General features: G+C 49.5%; 1 protein-coding gene across 2 annotated transcripts in view; it reads left to right on the top strand.

Annotated features, from left to right (window-relative positions):
* LOC146799813 (NACHT, LRR and PYD domains-containing protein 3-like) overlaps positions 1-20,702 on the top strand; it is a 919,540-nt gene that overhangs the window by 212,315 nt on the left and 686,523 nt on the right. For both annotated transcript variants that reach the window (XM_085620694.1, XM_085620695.1), the window contains exon 3: positions 17,536-19,297. In XM_085620694.1, the coding sequence (XP_085476820.1) occupies positions 17,536-19,297 (1,762 nt within the window). The remainder of the gene's footprint in view (positions 1-17,535; positions 19,298-20,702) is intronic.

Genomic DNA, 20,702 nt, shown 5'->3' on the forward strand with positions numbered 1-20,702 from the left:
AGGTAAAATACTTACTATATGAGGGAGTAATATTGACCTATAATGGTTGCTGTTATAGATATAGGGGATAATCACAGTTTCTTCTTTGTGCGACTCTATCCTGACAGGATAGTAACAAAAAGACAACATAAGGATAATTGTACTTATATATCTGACTTTCATTTTCCTATTATAATCTCTCTAAATCTTTCTTGTAATTTGACACAGTATTGAAATACCCTCAGAAGGCGCCTCAAACATCGTCCTACTTGTAAGGCAAAACCACGATACATCCGGTATTTATTCAGAGGTATTCCATATATCTGTATAAAAGAGTTTTTATATTCTGCATTACCACCTATCTTCCACTATGAGGGGCTTCCTTGCTATGCTATATAACCAAGAATGGAAATTATACTGATCATAAGTACCTTTGAGTAATGTATCTTATCAAAATCACAAAGGTGTGCCTATTTCATCTGTATCCAATTCTGGAAAGGACCCCGGACCAGGTACACGATTTTAAAATTCTTCGTAGTGTCCCTGTAGCAATAAAGTGCAAAAAAATATAGATATATATTTAGCAAAAAATCCTAGGGGGCAGACAATAACATTTATACGCTGCTCAACAGAGACTTCTACCCAAAATCCTTACCGGAAAGAATAAAAGAGAGAGCAAAAGAGTCCTAGGAAGCAGGCACCATGATTTATACACTGCTCAACACAGATTTCTACCAAATTTATTCCCGGAAGGGTTCCAAATCCCAATCTCTTAAAGATACAAATTGCCAATCCCAATATCTAACAGAAAAACACCCAGGCTAGGTCAATAAAACTCAAAGGTTGGAAAAGTCCGAAGTATATTCGAGAGACAATCACAGAGTCCAACCTATTCCCTCCTGACTCACCATCTTTTAAGACGTCTCGGACCTTCAATCACAACGTTGGCGTCATCGGTTCGTCTTCCCGTAGGTACGCGAGACTTTCACCAATTGCATGTCTCTATTTATACCTTTGCGTTCTACCACGATACGCGACCATAATTGCTAAAGCCGCTTTACCTGTTGGTTCCATAGTCACTGACGACGGACTAACTACTTGTACTACTGCAAACGCCATCCTAGAAGAGTGTGTTTCATATCGTAATACCCCATTCCAAGTTTGACAAAGTAATTTAGTCTGAACACGACAACCCACAAAAATGACGAGCCAATTACCAAATTGTCCGAACACGGTATCTTAAGTAAAAGTATCCATTGATACCATTTTAATCAATACCGTTCCACATACATATTTAGTTAAGTCACGTGACCTATTAATTTCGTAGAAACAAATTGAAGACTCAGCACCTCTATCACCATACACATCATCCAGAATAAATGTGTTACGAATCGAATCTTGCACGTAAGGCCACCAAGAGGACCTAACCTGCTAAAGATCGTCCACAAGGACGACAGACTCTTTGCCGATATAATACCAGCACCATCTTGAGTGAGTGTATAACCAGTTGTCACTACTGAGAAATGCTTCTACAACGTTCAAAAGACCACAAGGATGGATTTTAATATATCCAATCCCACAAAAACAAATTTCCATAGGTAAAGCAAAGTAAGAAGAAACAATAAACTAACCAAATCATCTCTACCCAAATGCCTAATACATTTTAAAAAATGTGTGAACACATATATATATACCCAAATCATACATACACTCCCAAAAAAGGAAAATTAAACAAACTATCTGAAAATACAAACGACAATACTATCTATCATTAAAAAAGGACAGTTAAGCTTACAGTTAAATCCTACGATGAAAGGATATTTTCAAATGTGTAAACTTTACTGACTAACTAACAAAGACCCAAATAATATCTACAAGAAAACTCATTATTACTGTTCATACCAATAGTGTGTGGAAAATTAAAAAACAAAACCATAAACCAAAGACGGGCAGCCGCCCGTTACTTAATTGTCAGGAAAAGCTATGGGCAATTCACTCGCGAACACCATAGCAATATGGCTCACAGCTCAACAGATAAACATCAGCTGATATCTCAAGATAGCATAAGGAGTACCACACTAGGAACTCACCATGGTTGGGTGATATTCCATTGGATTTCCTCATTTAGGCCATGCTTCACACTGTTTTTTTTTTTTTTTTTTTTTGAAACCGTTTATTGCAATCTCAAATAGTTACAGGTATGGGCCTACAACCGTCTGGCCGGCCGCTAGAGTGGCAGAAGCATATGACATATATACAGAAAAATCTCTTGGCGGTGCAAAAAGGTAAATCAGGAGATATCAGTAGTGCAGGCCACATAACTCCAAACCCACAATACGGTTTCCTTTTGTCGAAACACAACAACACAAAAAAACCACACCCGCAAGGCAACCCGCAATCCCAATTGACAGCACGCGCTCCTTAAGTGGGGGACCCCAACCAATCGCCAAACTCTGAAGAGGGGAATGAGAACAGATCAGGGACTGGGGAACCACGTGCCCATGGCTGGGGGAGGGGGTCGGCTAGGGGGACGGAGCTGGTGAGGCAGCCGGCAGCAGTGGCGGCTCGCAAATACCCCCGCGATAGGCGTTCCAGGGGCCCCAGATTTTCACCCACGCCCCAGGCTTACCCCTCGCAACATACACCACCTTTTCACGAAACATACACCAATCCATGTGTTCTTTCCAGGCCGACACCGCCGGGTGCCTCTGGGATCCCCACAATTGAGCAATGTCACGCTTAGCTATCATGTATCCCAGAGTCACCCACCGCGTCTGCGGAACCGAGTAGTCAGTTGGCTCCCACACATTCAGCAAGCATCTCCTCGCTTCAGGCAACAGCGCGACACGTGTAACCACTCGCAGGACCTCGTGCACACCACGCCAGAATCGCTCCACCTTTGGGCATTCCCACAGAATATGCAAGAAAGTTGCCAAAGCACCACAGCCACGCTTACACAGTCCATCCTCAGCAAAGCCCATACGTAGAAGCCTTGGCCCCGTCACGTAAACCCGGTGGAGGATCTTAAGCTGGACGAAGCGAAGGCGAGCCGGGATGGCCACCTCCTTCGGAGAGGCCACCGCGGAAATCCAGTCCTCGTCGTCCAATTCCAGCCCATCGGCAACCCAGGCCTCGCGGAGGCCAGTCAGCAGGCCCGATCGGTCGTTGATCAGTTTTTTATATATAAGGGAGATCGTGCTGTCTGGGACATGGCCATCCAGCACTCTGTCCTCCAGGGGGGAAGACTCCGGAATGGACGCGACATCCGGGAAGACGGAGCCCAGCGCGTGGCGGACTTGTAAGTACCGAAAGTACTCACTGCCTTGCAACTGGAACTCCGTCTGCAGCGTCTCGAAAGTTTTGAATCCCCCCCTCGTCCAGAGATCTCCCACTGTGCTGATGCCGATCGTGTCCCACTTCTCGAAGCCCTTCGAGGTCCACAGGGAGCCCAACCTCGCAGACGCATATAGCGGTGACGCCCGGGTCAAACGGTCCTTCCACCCCATAGCTGCGTTAGCCGCGTGCCATACACGCACCATGACACGCGTCGGTCCCGTCAGGCGAGGGTCCGGCGCGCCAGAGTAGAGCGCTCGATTGTAGTCGCCACCGGGCAGGAGCATCTTGTCCATTTCAAATGCCGGGTTCAGGGCGGGCCCGTAAAGGCCATGATTAATCGCAGCTAGCTGGGAGGCCCAGTAATACCGTTTAATATCCGGGAGGGCAACCCCCCCATCGTACCACGGGAGCGTCAATTTAGCGAAGGCAATACGTGGCCTCCCGTCCCAGAACAGGCGACGCTGCAAACTCTCCACCTCACGGAAGTAGCACGCCGGGACCAAGTCCATAGTGTTCTGGAGAGCGTACAGAAAGCGCGGCAACGACATCATCTTAAACAAGGCCGCTCGGCCGAGCGGCGAAAGCGGCAGACGCCGCCAACGCACCACGTCCTCCTTCAAGCGCTGGAGGGGGGGCAGCAAATTCCGCTCGTAGCGGGCCTCCGGGTCCAGAGTAATATATATACCCAGGTACCGAAACCCCTGGGAAGCAATCTGGATCGGACAGTCCCGTGGTAGGACCGGAGCCTCCCCGGCAAGCACATATACACAGGATTTCGCCCAGTTGATGACGAGGCCTGAGTTGCGACCGAATGAGCGCAAAACATCAACTAGGACGATCAGTGATTTACGCGGGGAGGCGAGATATAGAAGGATATCATCAGCGTAGAGGGACACACGGTCCTCATGCTCGGGGGTCCAGCGGAGACCACGGATGGAAGGGTGCCACCGCAGCCACTCCGCCAGGGGCTCCAGGGCCAGTGCAAACAGGAGAGGCGACAGGGGGCAACCCTGTCGCGTGCCCCGTCCCAGTGCGAATGGGGCCGAAACTCGTCCATTCACCACCACCTGCGCCAATGGGCCGGAATACAACAACTTGACCCAGCTGATGAAGCCCGGTCCGAAGCCAAACTTCGCCAGCATCGCCCAAATGTATGGCCACTCGAGCGTATCAAACGCCATGGTGGCGTCCAAGGACGCCAAGATGGCCGGTTCCCGCACGAACGGGACACGCGCGAGCACCCCGTGCAAGCGTCGCAAATTAAGGGCCGTGTTACGATGGGGTATGAAGCCGGACTGGTCTTGGTGGACCAAATCGCCCACCACGCCGACCAGCCGGTTGGCCAGCACCTTGGCGAGGATTTTGGGCTCCGCGTTCAAGAGCGAGATAGGCCTATAGGATGTGACCCGCTCACGGGGTCTCCCCCCCCTTGTGGATCACCACGATCGTGGCCAGACGCTGGTCTGGCGGAAGGGAACCCCGCGAGCGGGCCGCCAGGAACATCGCGCGCAGGTGGGGCGCCAGTACATCCGGTCGCAGCTTATACAGCTCGATAGGGATGCCATTGGGGCCCATGGCCTTGCCAGATGCGACCGAGCGGATAGCAAGGGCAATTTCGTCCGAGGTGGGAGGAGCGTCCAGCGAATCCCTGTCCTCCACCGAAAGGGAGGGCAGCGCGATGTCCCGAAGCAGGGCATGGGAATCCTCCTCCGAGCAGGGAGAAACCGGGGAATACACCTCGCGGAAATAATCCGCGAAGCAGGAGACAATGGCGTCCGGCTCGGTGGCACACACACCATCCATCCTCTCGATCAACGGAACCACACGACTCGCTCTCTCCTTTTTGTCCAACCACGCAATCAATTTACCAGCCTTATCACCCACATCATACAGTCGCCCCTGTTGCTCTCTACTGAGGCCCCTGGCCGCCTCCGTGACGAGGGCCCTATAGGCCGCCTGCTTGAGGTGTAGAACATGCAATGTGGCATCCGTCACCCCGCTCCCCAGGTCACCCTCTAGTTCAGTAATTTCGGCCTCCACCCGGGTTACCTCCTCCCGCTCGCGCCTCCGGGCATGGGAGATAAAGGAGAGGGCCTCCCCTCTGAGAACTACCTTAAAAGCCTCCCACAGGGAGATAGCCGAAGGGACAGACCCCACATTCTCCTCAAAGTACCGCTGCAAGGATTTGATCAATTCGGCTCGAATAGTGGGGTCGCGCAGGTACCAGGCATTGATTGGGGCTACCCTGCCCTCCCCCCTCGGGAAGACATCAAAGTGCAACAGTAGTGGGGAGTGATCTGAAATACCCCGCGCCAAATGGCGCACCTCTCCCACTCTCCCAGCATAAGCCGCAGGGACAAGGACATAATCAAGCCGCGAGAGGCTACCATGGGCACCCGAGTGGAAGGTGTATTGCAGCTGCGCGGGATGCTTTAGTCGCCAGCAATCCACCAATCCTAGTGTATCTAAAAGGCCGGACAGCCACGCCTGTGCCCGGGGGAGGTCCCTGGGGGGATGACGATCCATAGACCCAGAAGCCACCGCATTGAAGTCCCCCCCAACTACCAGAAGCCCACCCGGGAGGTCAAGGAGGAGGCGCCCCAGGTCCGCAAACGTGGTAGATTGCAACCCCGGCGGAACGTACACTGATACAAAAACGACCACTCTGCCCTCCATTCTACCCACCAAGACAGTGTAACGTCCCCTCTCATCATGGCGCACCTCATCAATCTCCAATGGGAGCGAGTTCTTAATCATGATGCCCACACCCCGCGAGCCCGAAGTGAAGCCCGAATGGGCCACCAAGCGATAGCCTCGCCGATTCATGGCATGAAAGGAATTACCTATAAGGTGTGTCTCCTGCAGGAAGACCACATCTGGTGAAATTCGTTTCAGATACTGCAGGACCACACCACGCTTAATCCTATCCCCCAGTCCGTTAACGTTCCATGATAACACAGTCAAATCCCTACCCCCCATCATACATGGAAGCCATCAGTCGTCCCCCAAAGAGCATCTCGAAAACAACAATACAGTAAAGGGTTCGCCTTGCGGTGCAAACAAACAACACTCCACCCCCGCCCACCCATCCCAACAGAACTCCCCCCTCCCTGCACCCCTGCATGAGCCCAGACAGCCCCCCCAAAGTGCAGTGTGCCTGTCGCCCCATAGACGAAAAACTAACTAGTCCCCCAGAGGAGGAGGGAAAGCCCCCAATGGACCCCGTACGACCTCCATAGGAGGGGAACATACACGATCAGTGAATGGTAACCGGAATGTTGTCCAGAGCAAGGCCTACTATTCACCCCTCAGTTCTGATCCGGCGAGCCCTCCCCGCCAACCGCACCCCCCCACCCCCCCGGCCCCGATCCCCAGGCAGAGTATCCAACCAGTCCCCAGCCGCCTCGGGACGGTCAAAAAAGTGCGTGCGACCATCCACCTCCACCCTCAGCTTAGCTGGAAAAAGCATTGAGTACTTAAGGTTCAGGTCCCGTAGGCGACGTTTAACTCCAAGAAAACTCAGTCTCTGCTTTTGGACCGTCGGAGTAAAGTCAGGGTAGAAATTCACGTCCATATTATCGAGCTTGACCGGTCCCTGTAGCCTGGAAGTCTGCAGGATAGCGTCTCTGTCCCGAAAGTTAAAAATCCGGGCAATGAGAGGCCGCGGCGGGGCTCCGGCCTTAGGTCTTCCTCCGGGGACCCTGTGAGCACGTTCCACCGCAAAAAGTTTACTCAGCCCCCGGGGCTGGAGACGGGTGAGGATCAGGTCTTCCACAAACAAATCTGCCGCCTCCTCCTCCCGTCCCTCCGGCACCCCGACAATGCGAACGTTGTTCCTCCGGGCCCGACCCTCGGAGTCCTCCAATCGACGGTCCATCAGGGCGCCCGCCTGGCCAAGCCGGTGCACCTCCTTTTGAAGGGCCGCCACGTCTGTAGTGAGACTCGAGGTAGTGTGGGCCAGGGAATCGACCCGGTCATTTGTTTTAGACAAGTCGGCTCTCACCAGGCCCACATCCACCAGGGCCGAGTCTATCTTCTGCGCCAGAGTATCAAAGCGCTGGTCCACCGAGGCCTTCATCTCGGCAATGGCGCCCATGACGTCCCGGAGGGTCAGATCCGCGGGCTGAGCAGACGCCTCAGTCGGGCCCGCGGGGGATGTACGCTGTGCCTCTGGAGATCCCTTCTGGAGGGTGTAGCGGTCCATGCTGTTAGACTGATGTGCCAGGCCACGGCGGGTCGATTTCACCTTTGCCCGGTCGCCATCTTGCTTTGTGGACATGTCGCACTCCCAAAGTCGTGCCAATCTCCTCGAAAGAGCCGATAAACCAGTTCACGGGTTCCGGGGGGGGGTGACCACTGGACCGCAGGACAACTCACAGCCGGCGGGTCAGCCGGGCACCGGGACAAGGCCACACCACCGCACCCCGCTCCGCAACCCTACCTCGCTTGAGGGCAAGGAGGGCGCAAAAGCGAAAGTGAAAGCGCGGGGTACGCGAGTCGCCCAGCCCTGCCCGCCGCTGTTGTTCGCTTTGTCCCCGGATCGCCCCACAACTCCAATCCGGGGGGCCGGCGCGGAGAAGGCCGCAGTCTTCGATCGGTGCTCCCACCGGTGTCCGGGGTCCGATTCGAAAACGGAAAACGGGTGCCGCCTCAGCTCGGGTACACAGACACAGTCCCCTCATCAAAGACAGGATATAATCAGGATTAATTCAGGAGGTCGTGGAGGTCCTCGGGAGCTTCGCACCTACGCGGCCATCTTGGTTGCGCGCTCATGCTTCACACTGTTAAGAGTGAAGATCCAAAAGGTCTCTCTCCTCTTTCGCAGAATTTCCATAGGGGTCCCTACTTGGCCTTTAACTTTCTCAAGAATGCACCATTTAATATCTTTTTCAGTGTGGTGTTTAATGAGAAAGTGTTGGACAAGGGGGGCAGAAGCCTTACAGGTACGTATAGCAGATTTGTGCTCGTTAAAACGTACTCTGAATTCACGTGCTGTCTCCCCTATATATGCTAGGTTGCACGGGCACATGAGGATGTAAACAATGTTTTGACTTCTGCAATTTGTAAGGTCTTTCAGTTTAACATTGTACCCCTGATACACAAACAGATCCGTGACTAAAGCAGAGTCACAGGCATGGCAGGATCCACAAATATGGTTTCCCACGACAACCAGTAAACCCGTAACGGTAGTTTGACGCATTGTATTGATGGTGCTCGATCTTGTATGCACCAACATATCACGTAGATTGCGATTTCTGCGATAGGCTACCAGGGGTTGTTCTAACTGGGTTTCTTCAGTGTTGGTATTTAAGATTTTCCATTTTCTTTGGATGATGTTTTTAATCTTAAAATTCAAAGGGGAGTGATTAATCACACATACCACTTGTTGCTTGGGAGCACATTGTGCTCCCTCCAAAAGGGCATCACGATTATAGTACTTTGCCCTCTTGTATGCATGGCGTACCAATCTCTTAGGGTATCCCCTCGCCAAGAGTCTCATTCTAAGGGCATCACCATGAATATGGAAATCCGACATGTTTGTACAATTTGTTCTGACCCGTAAAAACTCTCCAAATGGGATAGAGTCCCTTTGGATGTTAGGATGATAACTCTGATACTGCAAGATAGTATTTTTTGCGGTAGGCTTCCTATATAGGCTGACTTCCAGGATATTATTGAATCCTGAGATCAGAATATCCAAAAATTCCTCAGAGTGAGCACTGCTCTTAACTGTAAAATTCAGATTGTCATCACTTGCATTCAACCAAGCAATCTATTCGCTAAGTGAATCGTTGTCACCTTTCCAAATGAAGAAAATATCATCAATGAAGCGCCTCCAATTCTCAACGTTGTCAAAGAAAGGAGCCGCCTCATAGAAAACATGTTTGATTTCCCATTCTCCCATATAGGTATTGGCGACACTTGGAGCAACAGAAGCTCCCATACTGGTGCCTTTGACCTGTTGGTATAGAGATCCATTAAATTCAAAAAAGTTATTCAAGAGGACAATTTCCAGACAATTCAAAATAAAAGCGTCTGGTCTATCATCAGGGAACCTCCGCAACAGAGAGGCAACAGACTGTAACGCTTGACATTGAGGTATGTTGGTGTACAACGCCTCAATGTCAAGCGTCACCAAGATCTCAATCATGGGATCTGATATAAATTATGTGCAAAATATAATGATGATGTCATAAATGAAGATTGATTTATACGTGGAAAATAATTAGATATAAAAAAAAGGATAATATATAAAAAAAAATAATAAACAGGAGTAAAAGAAATAAATTGAAGTGGTAAATTGGTGTTATTTGTTATTTAGTCCATGTTGACTTAGATGTAAGAAATTAGAACACAGGTCTTGAGGGAGCATTATTTGTTAGGCTGTTTATTCTCCCCTCTTCTCCCTGACCTATTGGAAAAGTATTCTGTTGAGAAGGGGTCCCTAGATCTCTTGCGATTGCCTCTGTGGAGACCACGGGAGTTAAATACCAATAAGTTGCTATTTTCATAGTCCTTTCGATACTAGCTACATTTTGGGCAGTGTGCTTGGCTCTATAATAGATACTCTCCCAGTCCTTACCAGAGAGATCGCCTCCCAATTCCCTCCCCCATCGCTTCTGACTTGGGGTTGCTTGTGAGCTTGGGCCATCCCGGATCATATCGTACATTTCAGATATCATCCCTTTGTCGGTGAACTTGGTGATTAGCCATTTTTCATATTTAGTCAGTTTGCGGCCCCCCTGCACCCTCATCCCGGACTGGAGAACCCAATGTCGTAGCTGCAAGTACCCCAGTCTCTCGGACTACAGAATCCCATATTCTGACCTCAGCTGGGGAAACGAGATAACTACCGAGAGATCAAATAGATGACCCACCGAACGGCACGGGGTGTTGTGCCACTCCCAAAATGATTTGTCTGACGTACCTGGGGTGAATTCGCTATTACCAAACAGGGGGGGTCAGCGGAGAAGGAAAAGTCGTGAGTTTCTTGGTGGTTGCAACACCATCCCAGATTGCCATTACGGACTTGGTGACCGGAGAGCCCATCAGGCCCCGCGGCGGTTGCGAAAGGTGATCTTCCATAACGGGATGCCGGCCAGCGCTCTATCCTGGAAAAGCCACCGCTTTTCGGATTCCGGACGTGCCCATTCCACCAAGTATCGCAGTTGGGCTGCCTTGTTGTAGCTAAGGAGATCCGGTATTCCTAGGCCCCCATGGTCCGGGCGCATGTATCCTAGCACCTTGCTCATCCTCGGTCTTTTACCTGCCCATACAAATTGATTAATGCTGCTCTGCATCGACGCAAGAACTCCAGCGGGGGGCAGAACCGGCAGGGTCTGGAACAGGTAGAGCGCTCTAGGAAGTAGGGACATTTTGACCGCAGCTACTTGTCTGAAAAGGAATAAGTGGTACTTGCTCCAAGCACCAAAATCTTTCACAGCTTCTTGGGACAGCCTGGTGTAATTCAGCTGAGCCTTTTCGTTGAACCGTTGCCACGGGGTCTAATCCTAAATACGGAATTGTGTCTGCTACCCTTATACCGGCTAGCCAATCGTTCGAGGGTGTGGAAGGTGGCGATGAAGGCGCCTTCGGGCCAAGAGTCAATGCCAGGGACTTACCCACGTTGACCCGAAAGCCAGATACACTGCTGACTGCATTCAGCTCCTCAAGAAAGGCGGGAAGGGAAAGCCTAGGTTCTGTCAAGGCCGCTAGTATATCATCTGCGTAAAGACTGATGGGATGTGCCCCCCCCCCTCAAATGGGATTCCCCTAATTCTAGGATTATCCCTGAACCACTGTGCCAAAGGTTCTATGTAAAGAGCTAACAATAACAGGGACAGCGGGCACCCCTGTCTAGTCCCTCTTTGAATAGCAAGGGGTTCAGGGGAGATGCAGTTGACCCTTATGCAGGCCGTGGGTTTGGCATAGCAGCAGCCCACCCATTCTTGGAACCTCTCACCTAAGCCAAATTTCGCTATTGTGTGTCCCAGAAACCCCCAGTCCACCTGATCAAATGCTTTTTCGGCGTCGATTGTCAGCAGGAGAGCGTCCATTTGCGTTTGATGATCCTTATCTACAAGATGGAGTATTCTTTTCGTGTTGTCACTGCATTGTTGAGACTGGATAAACCCTGCTTGGTCAGGTTCTATCAAATTTGACATGTAAGGGCTCAACCGTGCCACCAATATTCCAGTAAAGATCTTAAAATCTACGTTTAGTAGAGAAATCGGGCGGTACGAACCGCATTGGTGCTTGTCTTTCCCTGCTTTGGGCAAGACCACTATTGCTGTCGCAAGCATGGTGTCTCGGATCTGGGTAGGGCCACCAAAGGGGTTGAAGAGCCTAGTTAAGATCAGTGCTAGGGTAGAACAGAATTTCTTATAATAAAAGGGAAGGGAACCCATCCGGGCCCGGTGATTTGAGCAGTTTCAGGCAAGAGATCGCTGTAATAACCTCCTCTATACGAATGGGGGCGTCTAAGGATGTCGCCTGTGTCGGAGACAAGGCGGACACAGTGACCGATTGTAGGTAAGCAGCGGTGTCGCAGACGTAAAGTTTCTGATAGAAATCGCGAAAAGTTTGAGCAATCTTTGCGTCCCCCTTAATTTATCCCCCATCATCCCTCTGTAGCGAGGAAACCTGTGTTCGCAGTCTCCGGGCCCGTAACCGGTTAGCTAAAAGTCTGCCTGTGCGGTCCCCCCAGATATAGTAAGAATGCTTTAGTTGTACCGCCGCATATTCCTCTCTGTCTAAGTCGAGGGCAGGAAGCTGCGCCCTTGCCGCCTTCTATTGCCTCCAGACCCTCGGAGCCCCTGTCCTGCTATGCACACGTTCAAGCTCCTGTACCTGCTCTGACAGAGTGGACCTCACCTCCTTGCGCTCTTTATTATGGGCCGCTGCGATCCCTATAAGTTCCCCCCTTACCACTACTTTCAGTGCCTCCCATAATGTCGTAACTGCAGTGTCCGGGGTGTCATTTTTTGTGAGATAATCCTTAATGCAGTGAAGGAGTTGCTGCTCTACCTCCTTATTATGAAGCATATGTTCCTTAAGTCTCCAACCTCCAGACCTAGGAGAGCGTGGGGTCAACGAAACCTGCACCATCAATGCATCGTGGTCTGACAAGGCCATGGGTTCAATGCATGTCTTCCTAACCACAGCTCGAACCTCCTTCGTCCCCAGAAAATGGTCTAACCGGACATAAGATTTATGGGCATGAGGATAAAATGTGTATTGCTTTGAGGTGAGGTGGCCTGCCCTCCAAATATCTATCAGGCCCATCTCCCTCAACAAATCTTTCCCATCCCTCGAGAGCTCCCTTTCCGGAAAATAGGATGCGTGCGACCGGTCCATATTAGAGTCCATGACTATGTTGAGGTCCTCCCCCACCAGTGTCATGCGCCTCGGTGGCGCCAATACATCCGCCAGGGCAGTTTGGATAATAGTCTCCTGGCCTGAATTAGGAGTGTTAATGGAGCCGACCACTAGTAGTTGGTTACCAAATTGGAGAGTATAAGCCAATAACCTCCCCTAGAGTTCTAAGACCTTCTCCTTCACCTCCCCCTTACAACATCTAGAGATGAGAATAGCTACCCCAGCCTTTTTCTCCCCCAGCGAAGAGAAAAATTGGAGAGGAAAGGCTGTGATCGCATGGGGTGAGTATCTCTAAGGAGAAGGTGCGTCTCCTGCAAGAGGCACACCTCTGCTTCTGCATTCTCCAGATATGACAGGACTGCGCGCCTCTTCACCGGGCTGTTTAGCCCCTTTACATTAATCGTGAGGATTTTCACAGTTCCCATGATAATAGGAGAAGGAAACAATACATTCTAAGCGGAACCCCAAGTGTGGGCAGAGCTCTCAGACAAGTGGGTCGACATGGCATAGAAGGGCATCTCCATAAGGAGTACGGAAAGTCTATTGTGGTGTCGTCAGAGCCCCCCATCAGGTCATGCACTTGTGGAACGTGGATTTCGGATATTGCTCCCCCCCCACCTTAACCCCAACATACCCAACAAAAGAAACCCACTAAGTGTCCAGAGGCCGCAGTACGCTACTGCACCATCTTGGTGAAATAGTCTGTAGGGCGCATCTGTGGCTGGCGACGTACCCCCATCAAAGAACCCCCATCTCCCCGCTCCCAGCAGCCCCCCCGCCCTGTGTGTCTTACTTTGTTGCAGCAACCGTTCCTTAGATCATGAGCTGTCTTGGGATGCTGTGTCTTTGAGGACTGTCTCTAAAGCCACCTGCCGCTCCTGCGCCATGGTGTTGGGGTCAGGTCCAAGTGAATTCATAGGAAGGCGTCTCCTACTGACTCGCTGCCATCTTTATTGTGCGGGCTGGCGCTCCGGACTGGCCTTTTCCTCGGGGCTTTGGTGTGGTAGTCCTACTATCTTGCAGGCCTCTTGCAGGGATCTAATCTGGTGGAGTTTGCTGTCCCATTTCAAGATTCATCGGAACGGATGTCCCCTGGTGTAGGCTACTCCTTTGTCACGAAGGTACGTGGTTACTTCTCTGAACTCTCTGCTCTTTTGTAGCGTGCTGGCAGCTAAATCCTGATAGAGAGCAATGGAATGGCCCAAATACTTGATCGGGTGCTTTGCTCTGGCCTCCCTAAAAATGCGTTCTTTAAGGGTATAATCTGGTGAGAAAGCTAGGATGTCTGGTGGTGGTGCCGGAGCCCGTCGTCTCAACTCCACTCTGTGTGCTCTGTCAATGCGGATTTCCAGGTCTGGCGGGGCCCCTAAGATGTTGTGAAACATCTCATGCAGGTAGTGGACCATATCAGACCCTTCTGCATCAGAAGGAACGCCCTTCACGCAGATGTTGTTCCGCCGAGAGCGGTTTTCGAGATCCTCTAAATGGGCTTGGAGGTCTAATTGCTACTCTCTTAGTCGGATCAATTCTTGTTGGAGCATTGTTACCTCCTCCTCACGATCCTGCTCTTGGTCTTCTATGGTTACCACTCTCTCCCCGATCGCGTCGACGTCCCATCGGATCTCCTTCACTTCCCCTGCCACTTCGCTTTTGAGGGTGTGGAAGTCTTCCTGTAGGGTATTGAATAGAGTCTCCAGAAAGGAGCGGGTAATCGGTGCCTCCACACCCTCCGAGTCAAGTTGAAGCTGTTTTGTTCGGGTGGACCGGTCTTCGCTGCTTCCTCATGTTGGGTGCTTGGTGAGCATGTCTTTCAGTGTTCTATCTTTCTTCCCCCTCATTGAGGACATGGCGTGAGCTCTAGATTCTGGATCGCAACCCTGTGCCCCTTGGCTGCCAGACGTCGCTTGGCCACATCTCACCGCTGTCGTCTCCACCTAGATGTCACAGTGGAGGCTCAACCAGTGCTGTTGCGTCGTCCCGCAGGCCCCCTTTGAATCTATCGAGCTGTACAGATTTCCCTTCCTAGGTTACTCTGTGCCTCTCCCGCTCCTGTGGGTCTGTAGCTTCTATCTGCTCCTTTTCAGGGTGATTCCCTTTTATCTATGGGTGGACTGTAGCCCTCCAGGGCCCTGTGTGAGTTTGGTCGGGGCCCTTGTTCTTGTGACTGGATGCAACCTACTTCACTGCTCGTGGCTAGTGTCTGTGGGCCTCCCAGCCCTTGAGCCAGCACGTATCCGTGTCTTCTCTGCGCTGCGTGGGTGTCAGCTGATGGGCCTGACCGATGCCCCTCAGCGCTGTGTGGCTATCTTCTTGTCTGTCCCGGTATCGCTTCCACCACTTCGCTCCCAGTCCGTGGGTGTCCACCAGGTTGCACCTTAGCTCAGGCCTCCCGTTACTTGCCTTTGGTGTTTCGGTGTCATACTATATTGAGGTCGCAGCTCAGATGTCTCTCTGGCCCTGGAGTGCCAGTCGGCAATACTGGCCGTTACTCTACGCAGGCACACCACCGCACCACTGCCCATGGCACTTCTGCTGTGCGCGATCCAGGCTATCTATAGCCTTCCAGGCCTCATTCTGGCCCCCACTCTATGCAGCCGCCCGAAGTGCCCCTTCAGTCTAGTCTCTTCACATTAATGGCAGGAGCGCCTACTCTGATGTTGGAGTACGGCCTATGTTACTCGACCTGTACTTCATGGGGGGTGGCGTGCGCTACCGCGCTCGGGCCAGCTCACCTCTGCATGTCGGGTCTCCGGGAGGGGAACCCTCGAATCGATCTGTGTAGATGAGGCGTGTGATCAGGCCGCAGGGGTCTCGCACTCACTGCTGTTGGTCGCTGTACCTTTGTCGGCCCTCTGTATCTACAGCTCCACTCTGCTCCTGGTCAGGGCGCGGAACCCTCCATTATTTAAAATCGCTAGGCCTCCGGAACCCTTCTATGTCTTGCTGGTAGTGCGTGGTCCCTGACCAGTGCTATACCGGGCTGATCGTCTGTGTCCCACTGGGAGCCACTCGTTTCTGTTCCCTTCTAGTGCTGCATTATGCGTGGGGGTTCCAGCCGATGCTCCGTTTGGGCGAGCCACAGCGCCCTCGTGCCTCCCGATGCCTCGGCTTTTGCACTGCTCAGGCTGCCCAGGGCCTCCCCGCTGCCTCCCTTCTCGATCCTCTCGCTGGTCGCACTGTCGCCTGTCCCCGCGCAGGGCACCTGCCCCACCCCCCCGGCCCCTCTCCCTGCTTGGCGGCTCCTGGAGAGCGCACGGCAGCTTCTCTGCCTTTGGCGGCAGTTCACCAGTGCATCAGCGGCTCCCTTTGCGGCGGTTGGATCTGGGCGCCATTTTCTCTGCACTGTTCCGAAACTCGCTGTATCAAGTTCACTCCGTCTCAGTGGCCCCAGCCTCGTTTTGTGCCATGTCGAAGGTGTGGACAGGCTGGGGGTGAGTCCTCCTTCCGATGCCTGGCCTCCGGGGAGTTGAAGACGCAATGTAGGGCAGAATTAGGCGACCGGTAGACGATATGGAGCACGTCTTACCCGTTCGCCATCTTGGCCACGCCTCCACAAAAAGACTATTTAGATTGGAGTTTTGGTGGATTTGATATTTGTGTGCATTATCACCACCATGCAGTGTGGATTTATTTTTGAATGTATGTGTGCACACTGACATGATGCCATTGTACGAATTTCACATGACGCATAGAAGTGTGTTTGCCTGGTTCTTATGAACTAGGCATTAGTTTAGGCACAGATAATATCTTGTTCAAAACGGATGTCTTCTTCTGCATGCACACTGTTTATTATTTAATTTTGCAGCACACAGTCAGGCAGAGTCATGTTTATTTCCATTGACGTTGTTCCTACTGTTCTTGATGAAAACCTGCCAGCATGGCCACACTACTGTTTCTTTTCTCAGGGACCTTCCCCTCACTCAGTGTACCCTATTCATTCATAATAGTTTGCTGCTGTTCATGCTGCTTGACCTGTAATCTCTGGGTGACAATAGCATAAAGAAGGCAGAATTAATATCATGTAGATACAGGATTCTCCAATGTTGGCCCTGGAGAGCCGGATTCAAACCAGATTTTTAGCATATCCACATTTAGACAAATTTAGTTATCTTAAACATCTGGCATGGATCCAGCCCTCCGGGATCAACATTGGAGAACCCTCATATACAAGGGTAGCGCGTAGGTCAAAGGCAATATGACGTTTCATAAAAACGTGCACTGATTTGCTAAGACTGTCTTTTGCTCATACTATGATAAATCTGCATAATCAATGATGTGCTATTTTAGAAAATTGTGTACCTCTCATTTTTATTTTCGGGGCGAGCCAGAAGACTTTCCGGTGCTACGAAGGATGCTCCCTGTTATGCTATTGAGTTTGCTGCTCACTTGGAGCTTAGAAATTTTTGTGATTTGCACATTATTCCATAATGCCTTATTCTGAGAGCTTTTCTGGTAACGACTTCAGGCTTTTTGCATTAATGATTTCTGTATCCTTACCTTTTGCATTTTTATAATAAAACTTCAAATTTTATTCCTGATCTAGAATTCAGTCATTTAGAGGGCGCTTACTTAATTGACTGTATTTTTATATGCCGTGGGATGCCTGATTTCTGGAACACATTGCCTCATGAAATTGAGGTTTAACACTGTCCCGATTCATCAACCTTTGGGCGAGATATTGAGGTAATAGTTTGGGGCTTTCAAATTTAAGGGTTCCCTCTGCCCACAGTTACCCAACAATTGTTAGCATCAATGGCCCAAAAATAAACTTATCCTTTGTCTTGGTAATATTGTAAAACAAACAATAAAATTGCTGTTTTGGTAATTTCATTCACATTATAGGATCTGAAAATATCTGCCTTGAAGATAAGAAGGCGACATACAAGAAAAACATTATAAAAGTATTCAGTTCGATGAAAGATGAACAACGCCGATATAATGAGTATGGGACATTAAAAGAAAAGTACCAGACACTCATTTTAAGCAACCATTGCCATATGGAAGAAAAATGCTATGAAACTATTACTTCTGGATTAAAACATTTAGTTGACATAAAACAATTATCCAAATGTTCCTCAAACATCAAATCTTTGTTTGACCCTGAAGAGGACTGGCGCGAACCCAGAACCGTAGTTCTCCTTGGCGCGGCAGGGGTTGGAAAGACCATGACCGCCCAAAAGATCATGCTGGACTGGGCCTCAGGAGAACGCTTCCAGGACAGGTTTGAATATGTGTTTTATATTTCATGCAAGAATCATAATCAGCTCGACCGAGAGCTGACTGTAGAAGCCCTCATTGAATGTAATAAACCTGAAAATGTATCTGAATGGGAAAATGAACCGCTCATATCGAGGACAGAGATGGAGGCAGAGCCCAGCAAAGCGCTCTTCATCATTGATGGCTTCGATGAACTTAGAATCGACAATGATATGCAGTTAGATGATCTCGACAAAACATCCCCGAAGAAAAACACACTGATCAGTTTAATAAGAAAAAAGTATCTCCCAGAGTCCTATATTATAATAACAACACAACCAGCTGCTTTGGAGACTTTGACACAGTTCCTTCCACCTTGTGAGGAGGATGTGCGCTTTGTGAAGATCCTGGGGTTTTCTGAAGATGACAGGAAGGAATATTTTATTCATTATTTTGGTAACACAACAGAAGGTGAACTAGTTTATAAAAATATAAAAGAAAATGATCTTCTCTTTACTATGTGTTTTGTGCCAGTTGTGTGCGGCGTTGTTTGTAAGGCCATCCAACAAAAGATCGAGAAGGAAGAAGAATGTGTTGCTGTTTTAAGAACAACTGCTTCCGTTTACCTGCTTTTCCTCTCCAGTTTATTAGAACAAAAGAACAGCGACACTGCACAGAGCATCTTTCTTCTGAACCTGAGGAGGCTGTGTGCTTTAGCCAATGAAGGACTCTATGAGGGTAAAACCCTGTTTAAGGACAGTGACGTCACTAGACATGGTCTAGATATACCGTCCACTCAGTCTCTCTTCCTAAACCATGACATTTTTCGGAAAGTCGATGGGGCCGACAACCTGTACAGCTTCCTGCACTTAAGCTTTCAAGACTTTTTTGCTGCTTTGTTTTATGTCCTGAAAGACAATGAAGCAACCAAAGCGAGTCCTGAGCGAGACGTGATCAATTTATTGGAAGATTATAGGAGCCGGAAACATGGTCATCAGTTGATGCTGACAGTGCACTTTCTCTTCGGCCTCCTCAGAAGAGAAACAATCGATCTGATGGAGAAAGGTTTCCAATGGTCAGTGTCATCAGACGTGAAACCTGCCATAGAGAAGTGGATTAAAGAAGTAATACTTTTAGAAAGTGTTCGGATAGGTGATTACGAGTTGGACCTGTTCAACTGTTTGTATGAGACACAAGATGAAGATTTTGTGAAAAGTGCAACTGAGCATGTGAAACAGATCACCTATTGTGAACCGTTGCTGGGGAGATTGGATGCCACTGACTCCAGAGCACTTGTATTCAGTTTAGAAAATTTAGTTGGAGTTGAGCAAATTGACTTGTCTGTTAAAATTGAACGTGAAGGTCTCCGATTGCTGATGCCAGGTTTGATGAAATGTTCCATTGTGAGGTAAGTCTCCAAATTGTTTTTGTTTCCTGTGTAAACACATGACATTATGCAGATACATTTCAGAAATATGAAATCTGCTGTGTGAATATTGCGCTTAAAATATAACTGATTATTGCAATTCTGTCTCATTGAGATAAACCAAAGAGTAAACATGATGAATATTTGTCCCTTTGAAACTAACCAATCCCACCCATCCCTCAACTAGACATCTTCACCCAATGGTTGATCTATGTGTTTAGGCAATGTGTGTTGGAAAGATTCTAAAACTCATTTATTTGTAAAAAAAAAAACCACTTCTTGCAGAAGTGATGTACGTACTAACAAGCTCCTGCATCAGATCGAAGACATCAGATGTTTCCATAGATCCTAAGTTAAGATAATTGTTAGCCTACAGTATTGTATTATAATTGCATTTATAGATCACTTCCTTGCCCTGAGGAGACTTTGAAGTGCTATTGGCCAATTCAGTAGCAACTCAGGCCACTCTGTGCCGCTGCACTACTCCACTTTATTCTATGCCACTAGCTTTTAGCCACGGTAGCTGCTGTACAACGTGGATAAAAGAAACCGGCATAGCCTATAGCACTCACAAAGGTGAGACCTATTGGCTTTGCCAATGCTTGTTTCATGCAGCATTTTACTCATGTTTGGTGCATACTGTGAAAAGCACTTCTCTATCTGTGTGAGCTGAGGTTGAGGTGGGTGTTTATAATGGGCCACGATTGAGAGCTGTGGAGTTCAGGCCGAAGGCAACGTGAATTTTTCACAGTTCTCGTCAATGGGTGATAAAGAGGTTCAGAATATTTGCTCATCCAATCCCTCAAGAACGCACAGAGCAATTGTCAGGTGGGCCAGTTGTGATTCTATGCACAAGTGTGTGAAGGAGGCACATAGCTATTGAAATATTGACTGGGCAAAAGTTAAAGGAAATGCAGTCCTTACAGGTGGGTTGGGGATGTTCGAGTGTGGGGGTTAGTGAAGTGAGGGAGATGCAAGGAAGTGCATGCACGAAAGAGTGAAAAGAGGGTGCTGAAAAGGAAGGCGATGAGGTGTGTGATATACAGATGGAGTGTTTTAGAACGCTATGAGGAGAAAAGGGGTGTCAGTGTCTAACTGACAAACTGCAAAAGAAAGTTCTGTGAAGAGTAGAAACAAAGATTCATAAGACCACTTCATCTTCCACAGATGTTTGTCATTTTTAATTCACAGTCTACTGAAAATGTTGAAGGGATGACTTTAAGTATGTATGTTCCCTGAACAAAACCAAAGGATAAAGTGACTTTACTGCAATATGCAGGCAGTGTAGAGTCGCAGACTCTGTGCAAGGAGGCCCTATGCCTCTGCAAGAGTCTGGAACGCAAGGACATTTTCCTGTTCGTTCACACCTGGGGAGATCTCTGAATGC

The sequence above is a fragment of the Triturus cristatus genome, chromosome 8, assembly GCF_964204655.1.
Source record: "Triturus cristatus chromosome 8, aTriCri1.1, whole genome shotgun sequence".
NCBI lineage: Eukaryota > Metazoa > Chordata > Amphibia > Caudata > Salamandridae > Triturus > Triturus cristatus.